Below are 9677 nucleotides of genomic sequence, written 5' to 3'. Positions count from 1 at the left end.
CTGTAGTATATTGGCCAATATACCACATACCCTCGGGCCATATTGCTTAATTAATTTCTCGTGGTCAGACTATTTAAGCATAAATGGTACCATAGATCTGTCATGATACAACAGGATGCGTGAGATAACGAACAGCATCAGTTCCAGTGCATTGGACAAATCAGGATTTCACAGGTGTTAGCATCTTTTGAATTTCGGAAAGGGGGGGGGACATTTGGCCCATAGACTTGCCCTTAACTTGCAAAGAGAGAGTGGAGGTCTTCATTCGGGTTCCGTAATAAAGCATCTGATTAATTACACAAGACTTTAGTCTTGCGTAACTCAGATTAATGGTCTATATACCACAAACTCCTGAGGTCCCTTATTGCTATTATAAACTGGTAAATAGAACAGTAATTTTGTATTTTTCATACCGTGGTTTATTGTCTGATAGACACACAGATGAAATGCTATTTCAGCCAATCAGCATCCACAAATCAAAAAACTGTTATTTTTTTATTATAATTAAGTCTTTTCTCTCAGCATAGATGAAAATAATCGCCTGGTCTGTGTAATGGAACTAGTGAGGGACGTATAAGGAGAGGTCAAATAGGAGGACCAACATGCTGCACCAGCAAAGACAGCATGGCTTTGAACCCTTAATACAATGGAAAGTACACAGACAACTCTTGAACTAAAGCCTAACAGGAACTAACAGTAAGCCTACAGTTTCTGATTATGCCTCTATGCAATGTTCATGTTATTGTAATAAATGGTCCAACTGAGAAGATCAATTGAAACATAACTCAGGAAAGTACTTATGTCTTCAACATAAAATCCTGAGGGTAGAATGTTTGAGCACAGTCATTATGTCTATCCAGCTAATAATAATTACTTAGGGATAAACCTACACAGAATAATGAATACACACTGATCTTTACTAAATCTAGTGCCTGTAATTTTCAGTGCCTGTTCCATTAATGATTTCGGACAAAAATGTAGTCTGAGATTAAAGTGAATTCGACATCCTTTCATTCTATAGTATTGTCACGTTCGTCGTAATGATGTGACCAAGGTGCAGCGTGATAAGAATACATTCTTCTTTAATAAACAAAGAACACAAACTTACAAAACAACCTTGAAGTTATCATAAACCGGGTGCTGACATACAACTACACATAGACAATAACCCACAAATCCAAAATGGACAACAGCAAGCTAAATAGGATCCCCAATCAGAGACAACGATAAACAGTTGTCTCTTATTGGGAACCAACTCAGGCCACCATAGACCTACATATACCTAGACATACCAAAACCCCATAGAATTACAAAAAAACCTAGACAAGACAAAAACACACATACCACCCTCGTCACACCCTGACCTAACCAAAATAATAAAGAAAACAAAGATAACTATGGTGCGGACGGTTATGGAAGGTTCTGGGTGGGCATCTAACATCGGTGCCGGCTCTGGTTCTGGACACTGCCCCCTTCTTTACCCTGAGTCCGCTCTTGTAGCACTGACCCGTGGATCATCATCGGAGGCTCTGGACTGCAGATCCTCGCCGTAGGCCACGGGCTGGGGACCGTCGCTGGAGACCCCGGACTGTGGCCCGTCGTTGGAGACCCCGGACTGTGGCCCGTCGTTGGAGGTTCTGGACTGTGGCCCGTCGTTGGAGGTTCTGGACTGTGGCCCGTCGCCGGACGCTCTGGACTGCCGAGGCGCACTGTAGGCCTGGTGCGTGGTGCCAGCACTGGAGGTACCGGGCTGGGACATGCACCACAGGGCGAGTGCGGGGAGGAGGAACAGGACAGACTGGACCCTGGAGGCGCACTGTAGGCCTGGTGCGTGGTGCCGGAACTGGTGGTACCGGGCTGGGGACACGCACCTCAGGGTGAGTGCGGGGAGGAGGAACAGGATACACTGGCCCGTGGAGACGCATTGGAGATCCAGAACAGAGCTGGCTCAATACGTCCTGACTGGATGCCCATTCTAGCCTGGCAAATGTGAGGAGCTGGAATAGAGCACACCGGGCTAGAATAGCGCACTGGAGACACCGTGCGCATCTCTGCATAACACGGTGCCTGACCAGTTACACGCTGCCCACGGTAAGCACGAGGAGTTGGCTCAGGTCTCCGACCTGACTCAGCCAACCTCCTCGTGTGCCACCCCAATATATTTTTTTATTGGGACTGCCTCTCGGGCTTCCGTGCTAGCCGTGTACCTTCATATTGTCGCTGTTCCTCTATTCTCCTGTATTTCTCCTCGTAGTACCGCCGTTCCGCTTTCGCTGCCTCTTAACTCCTCCTTAGGACGGCGATACTCCCCCGGCTGTGTCCAGGGTCCTGCTCCATCTAATATCTCCTCCCAGGTCCATTTCCCCATTAAGCACCGTTTCTCCTTTTCACGCTGCTTGGTCCTGGTTTGGTGGGTTATTCTGTCACGTTTGTCATAATGATGTGATCAAGGCGCCAGGTGATAAGAATACATTCTTCTTTAAGAAACTAAAAACACTTATACAACTGTGACGCTATCATAAACCGGGTGCTGACATGCAACTACACATAGATAATAACCCACAAAACCAAAATGGAAATGGCAACCGAAATAGGATCCCCAATCAGAGACAACGATAAACAGCTGTCTCTTATTGGGAACCAATTCAGGCCATCATAGACCTACATATACCTACACACTAAAACCCCATAGAATTACAAAAAGCCTAGAAAACAAAAACACACATATCACCCTCGTCACACCCTGACCTAACCAAAATATCCAAAATAATAAAGAAAACAAATAACTAAGGTCAGGGTGTGACAAGTATATTATAGTATATTTCTTTATGACAATAATTAAACATGTTACAATACTAGCATATTGTTTCTACGAGCTTATATTGAATTATGTAATTTTTTGATTTAGGATATTTATTTTTTCAATTCAGTTTTAGATTTAAAAAAATAAGTTTTATCTCATTCCCTTATGACAGTATATGTGTGTAGCTATTGTGTGATTGGCAATGTAACTTTTCACTCACCATTCAAAAGTCACATGCCAGATCATAGGTAACAGGGGATAGGGAAAGTCTAGCTAATGACACAAGCACAAAGCATATCAGCTATTTCTGCACTGACGTACAAAAAATCATAAGTCTTCATTGATGTGTTTGGTGGCTCCTCCCACAGAACAAAGAATGCTTGTTTCTCAGAGGAATTCAACAATCAGTTGATGACTTTTTCTCAGTGGAGAATGAGAAAAATTATTATTAGTAAAACAGTATAGACACACAATATGATTAGGCTGTCATGATTTAAATTATTTAGGATTATATGTATCATATGTCATGTGATAAAGAGGGTAGCGAACAGGAAACCAAATATCCTATCTGTAATTATGCAAATGTATATCAATCAGTCTACTGTGGATTTCATTTCTAGCAAAAATAACCTCATGAGAAATTACTCTCAAATACTTAAAAAAATATTTATTCATGGGACTAACGTTGTGAGCTTCACATTAGATGGGTGGCAGGTAACCTAGGGGTTAAGAGTGTTTAAACAGTCATTAAAAGGTCACTGGTTCAAATCCAGAGTCAAATATGTGATAAATATGTTGATGTGCCCTTGAGCAAGGCACTCAATCCTAGTTGCTCTGGATAAGAGTGTCTGCTAAATGACTAGAATGTAAAAATGGAGCTGTAGATAGCTGATGGTCTAACCGACACATTATGTATTTTGGCCTGAGGTATTTCTCTGTTAGGAGTCAAGCTCATAGTTGTCAGGTGATTACCACGAGACCGTAATCCGTTCTGCCCAGACTTAAAGAGAGCACATGAATTGGGGGCTTTGTTAAAGTTGATGAGACCGACTGGAACACAGTCTACTCTCAGACTGGCTCTTAGTTAACATTTATGACTGTAGCCAAATGTTGAATACACAACTTTGGAGCGTTACATATTTAATTTCGTGCGCTTTTGGAGAAATTATCTAATTAAGCATTGATGTGAACTGGTATACAAACTGATTTGCTAGTGGACAGACATGGACAGAAGAGGACCAGAGGTGTTGAAGACGATGAGGGCTCTTGTGCTAGGGTTGGTCTGTTTTGTGATATGGCCTGGTTCTACAGAGGCTCAGTTTCCTCGAGTGTGTAGCACGGTAGAAGGGATCGTCTCAAAGCAGTGCTGCCCTGCCCTCGGGTCTGATCCTGCTAACGTGTGTGGACTTTTATCTGGACGAGGAAACTGCTCCGACATCAGAGTCAGTACCAAACCCTGGGGTGGACCGTATAGGTTGAGAAATGTTGATGATCGAGAAAGGTGGCCGACCAAATTCTTCAATCAGACATGCAGGTGCTCAGGTAAGTAACATATTAATAAGGTGTTAAATTTAAGTGTTAATAGCGAATCAGTGTTTCAAATTTAATAAAATATGTTTTGTTTAGACCACATTATAACTCATTGTTAAATTGTGATTATTAGGAAGACGTATGTAAAATATTTCAAGACTGTTGGGTGAACGTAACTTTGAGACCATTTAGTTACCCTAATGTTGGTGGCAGAACTGCAGGTATTTGACAATAACATTTCATCAAATAAATGTATCATATTAATGTATTAGTTTCTAAAATGTATTCCAGTAAGATTTATTTACAGAAACCACATTTCTTGGCCATTCCCATAGTCTTGACTTGGTTTGGTTTATATTTTGTTTATATTCCATCCCTGTATCTAGGTAACTTTGGTGGCTTTGACTGTGGTCAGTGTACGTTTGGCTGGACAGGACCAAACTGTGACGTGCATAAATCCCCAGTGGTGAGGAAGAACATCCACTCTCTGACTCCAGCTGAGCTCCAGGAGTTCCTGGATGTGTTGGACCGGGCCAAGAACACCACCCACCCAGACTATGTCATTGCCACACAGCACTGGCTGGCCCTGTTGGGGCCTAATGGAACCCAGCCCCAGTTCTCCAACATCTCCATCTATGACTTCTTTACGTGGCAGCACTACTACTCTGTCAGAGACACACTTTTAGGTAAAACACCAATGTATTATTTTCTGAAGTCATAAGTTTATAGATTCAAAAAAATAATATCAATACATTATTAAATTATATTAAACCTTCAAACTAATTCCTTTTTGGTTGAAAATGAAAGACAAATGTTATAAATGACTCACTTGCTACGTTAATTACATGTTCTGAGTTATATATGACTCTCTATGTACTAGAAAGAGAGCAGAAGAGAACATTCAAACGTTGCTCATAAACCACATTATTTGTTTCTTCTGTAGGTCCAGGTCGTCCCTTCAAGGCCATTGACTTCTCCCACAAAGGACCAGCATTCGTCACCTGGCACAGATACCACCTCCTTAGTCTGGAGAGAGACCTGCAGGTAAGAGTGGATTTGAAAGCAGAGGACATGAAGAACAAAATAGCTTCAAACATTGAAAAAAAAAAAGTGAAACGATCCTCTCTGCTGCAGAGACTGACTGGCAATGAGAACTTTGCTGTTCCATTCTGGAACTTCGCCACAGGGAAGACTGAGTGTGACGTCTGTACAGACTCTCTCCTGGGGGGGCACAACCCAGATGACTCCTCCCTCATCAGTAACCAGTCCAGGTTCTCCAATTGGGGGGTGGTGTGTGACAGGTGCGCTGTTGGACAGAAATGTGTTTAAAACATTGTGGGAAACAGATTAAGCCTAGTCCTGGACTAAAATGCATGTTTACTGAATGATTTCCATTGAAAGTGCTTTTTAAATCAGGTGTAATTCATGTCTCGGAAACCAGCCCAGTATGCACACTACCACTTAGAAATGTCTTGTGTTTTGAAAGAAAAGCATTTTTTTGTCCATTTAAAATAACATCAAATTGATCAGAAATACAGTGTAGACATTGTTAATGTTGTAAATTACTATTGTAGCTGGAGACGGTTGATCTTTTATGGAATATCTACATAGGCGTACAGAGGCCCATTAATGCAACCATCACTTCTGTGTTCCAATGGCACGTTGTGTTAGCTAATCCAAGATTATCATTTTAAAAGGCTAATTGATCATTGGAAAACCCTTTTGCAATGATGTTAGCAAATCTGAAAACTGTTGTTCTGATTAAAGAAGCAATAAAACCTTCTTTAGACGAGTTGTGTATCTGGAGAATGTGTGGGATTGTTTACAGGCTCAAAATGGCCAGAAACAAATACCTTTCTTCTGAAACTCATCAGTCTATTCTTGTTCTGAGAAATGAAGGCAATTCCATGTGAAAAATTGCCAAGAAACTGAAGATCTCATACAACGCTGTGTACTACTCCCTTCACAGAACAGCGCAAACAGGCTCTAACCAGAATAGAAAGAGGAGTGGGAGGCCCCAGTGCACAACTGAGCAAAAGGACAAGTACATTAGTGTCTAGTTTGAGAAACAGATGCCTCACAAGTCCTCAACTGTCAGCTTCATTAAATAGTACCTGCAAAACACCAGTCTCAACGTTTTCAGGTTCTTGGCAATTTCTCGCATGGAATAGCCTTCATTTCTCAGAACAAGAATAGGCTGACGAGTTTCAGAAGAAAGTCCTTTGTTTCTGGCCATTTTGAGCCTGTAATCGAACCCACAAATGCTGACGCTCCAGGCTAGTTGTATTGCTTCTTTAATCAGCACAACATTTTTTTCAGTTGTGCTAACATCATTGTAAAAGGGTTTTTGAATAATCAATTAGCCTTTTAAAATGATACACTTGGATTAGCTAACACAATGTGCCATTGCAACACAGGAGTGATGGTTGCTGATAATGGGCCTCTGTACACCTATGTAGATATTCCATAAAAAATGTGCCATTTCCAGCTACAACAGTAATTTACAACATTAACAATGTCTGCACTGTATTTCTGATCAATTTGATGTTATTTTAATGGACAATTTATTTATTTTTTCTTTCAAAAACAAGGACATTTCTCAGTGACCCCAAACTTTTGAATGGTAGTGTATAAAATACACCTGTGCTGGTTATGCTTGGTGCACGTATGCTGTTTGTTATACTACTGGGTACATGTTCATCATGTGTTTTGTACCAGACTCATTGTCCTTAAATGTTGCTTGAATCTTTTCCCCTCCCCAGCTTGGATGAATATAACCGCCTGGTCACTCTGTGTAATGGGACCAGTGAGGGACGTATAAGGAGAGGTCAGATGGGAGGAGCGAGAACCAACATGAGTCTGCCGACCATGAATGATGTCAGGAGCTGTCTAAACCTCAGAGACTTTGACAACGCTCCCTACTATATAAACTCTACCTTCAGCTTCAGGCAACCTAAACTGTTCACATTGACCTGGGACCTTACACATTCACCTACAGAGTGATATTCTATGAGGTCAAGTCGAATGAACTCTCTGAATAGCATTGTTTCTGACTTCCAAATATACTTTGTCTCCTATACAGGAATGCTCTCGAAGGCTATGACAAGCCAGATGGCGAGGCAGAGCTTGACTCCACAGTTAACAACCTGCACAACCTGGTTCACTCCTTTCTCAGTGGAACCAGCGCTCGGTCTCACTCTGCAGCCAATGACCCCATCTTTCTGGTAATTATCTATTTCAAATCAAATCAAATTGTATTTGTCACATGTGCCGAATACAACAGGTGTAGACTTTACAGTGAAATGCTTACTTACAAGCCCTTAACCAACTATGCAGTTAAGAAAAATACCTCAAGAAAAATAAGAAATAAAAGTAACAAATAATTAAAGAGCAGCAGTAAAATAACAATATTGAGGCTATATACAGGGGGTACTGGTACAGAGTCAATGTGGAGGCTATATACAGGGGGTACTGGTACAGAGTCAATGAGGAGGCTATATACAGGGGGTACTGGTACAGAGTCAATGTGGAGGCTATACACAGGGGGTACTGGTACAGAGTCAATGAGGAGGCTATATACAGGGGGTACTGGTACAGAGTCAATGTGGAGGCTATATACAGGGGGTACTGGTACAGAGTCAATGAGGAGGCTATATACAGGGGGTACTGGTACAGAGTCAATGTGGAGGCTATATACAGGGGGTACTGGTACAGAGTCAATGTGGAGGCTATATACAGGGGGTACCGGTACAGAGTCAATGTGGAGGCTATATACAGGGTATTACGGTACAGAGTCAATGTGGAGGCTATATACAGGGTGTACCGGTACAGAGTCAATGTGGAGGCTATATACAGGGGGTACCGGTACAGAGTCAATGTGGAGGCTATATACAGGGGTACCGGTACAGAGTCAATGTGGAGGCTATATACAGGGGGTACCGGTACAGAGTCAATGTGCGCAGACACCGGTTAGTAATTGAGGTAATATATACATGTAGGTAGAGATATGGTGTGGTTGCCTATGGGTCAATGTATTTGACTGTCATGTGAGATAATGTAAGGAATTGGTAGTTGGTCAGATCTGTGCAGACAATGCAACAATGTTTAACAGTTACATAACTCTCTCTCTCTCTTCTATATATATATATATATATAGGTGCTCCATGCTTTCACTGACGCCATTTTTGATGAGTGGATGAGAAAGTCTGTTCCACCAAACTCCAGCTTCCCAGATGAGATGGCTCCCATTGGTCACAACAGACATTATAACATGGTGCCATTCTTCCCTCCTGTGACCAACGAGGAGATTTACGTGGCTTCTGATCAACTGGGATATTCTTATGCCATTGAACTCGATGGTTGGTGATTTCACAGATAACTTTTGCAATTAAATAATCGTCATCGACTTATGCTTGTTTTATTAGCAGGTCAATGAAATGAAATAAGAACACTTTGATAAAGATCTTGTTGCATTAAATCTCTTCTTCTCTCCCTTCCTCAGCTACAGACAGTGGAATCGTGTTTGTGATGGGCTCCAGTCTGGGTGGTGTTTTCCTGGGTGCCCTGGTTCTTCTACTCGTCCTGGTGCTCTACTTGCAACAGTGTAGGAAACACAGCTTTGAACCCCTTATCGAAGCAGAGTTCACCAACAGAAAGTACACAGAGGAAGCCTAGAGACATTTTGGCAGAGTTCTGCACAACTACATAGAGTAGGCAACCAAATAGAAAACGTAGCCAACCAGGCATCCCCGAGTCAGGGGGTCTGGGGGGTGCTTGCTCTCCTGGCCTACTTTTTTCCCAGAAGGAGCTCTATTTTGGTACATTCTAATGACTTGACTCCATCTGAAATACACAGTGAAATGATTGATTACTTTATCGAGTTTACCTCCAAGTTGGAAAAATGATTTGTGGTATAGACTTTACAATTTGTATTGCTGAAAATGTATGAATTCACTGTATTGTTAGTTGTTTTGGATATTGTCTATGTCTATGTCAGAGAACATTAAGACTTATTTAACATTCTCTTGAGATTAAAGTCGTTTTTACAGTTTTGCTGCAAGATATGAATTGCCACAATGTTTGTTCTTCAAATTATATATTTTATTAAAACAGACAAATTAACTAAATAGCCCACATTATCTAGAAAAATGAATTAAAGGTTTTGGTTTTCCAGTTCTCTTTTCCCATCTTGTTTCAGGTTTTCGCTCTCAAAATCACATTTCTTTAAATTCTTAAAGTCTAAGCCATAAATGCTACATAAATGCTACATGTAACATCTTAAAATATTTTACTGAGTTACAGTTCATATAAAGGAAATCAGTGAATTTAAATACATTCATTAGGC

At 41.3% G+C, this 9677-nt stretch overlaps 1 protein-coding gene across 1 annotated transcript; it reads left to right on the top strand.

Moving 5' to 3' along the window:
- The first annotated feature begins 3851 nt into the window (after positions 1-3851).
- Positions 3852-9459, top strand: LOC135547004 (L-dopachrome tautomerase-like). Its single transcript, XM_064975567.1, has 8 exons — positions 3852-4345; positions 4720-5019; positions 5277-5377; positions 5468-5634; positions 7096-7281; positions 7416-7557; positions 8490-8691; positions 8835-9459. Exons 1-8 carry the CDS (start codon positions 4027-4029, stop codon positions 9005-9007), a joined length of 1590 nt encoding a protein of 529 aa, XP_064831639.1. The 5' UTR covers positions 3852-4026; the 3' UTR covers positions 9008-9459.
- Positions 9460-9677: the final 218 nt, after the last annotated feature.

Source organism: Oncorhynchus masou, chromosome 10 (genome assembly GCF_036934945.1).
Source record: "Oncorhynchus masou masou isolate Uvic2021 chromosome 10, UVic_Omas_1.1, whole genome shotgun sequence".
NCBI lineage: Eukaryota > Metazoa > Chordata > Actinopteri > Salmoniformes > Salmonidae > Oncorhynchus > Oncorhynchus masou.
Note: the sequence above shows the minus strand (reverse complement) of the source record. Positions and strands in the feature narration are given on the sequence as shown.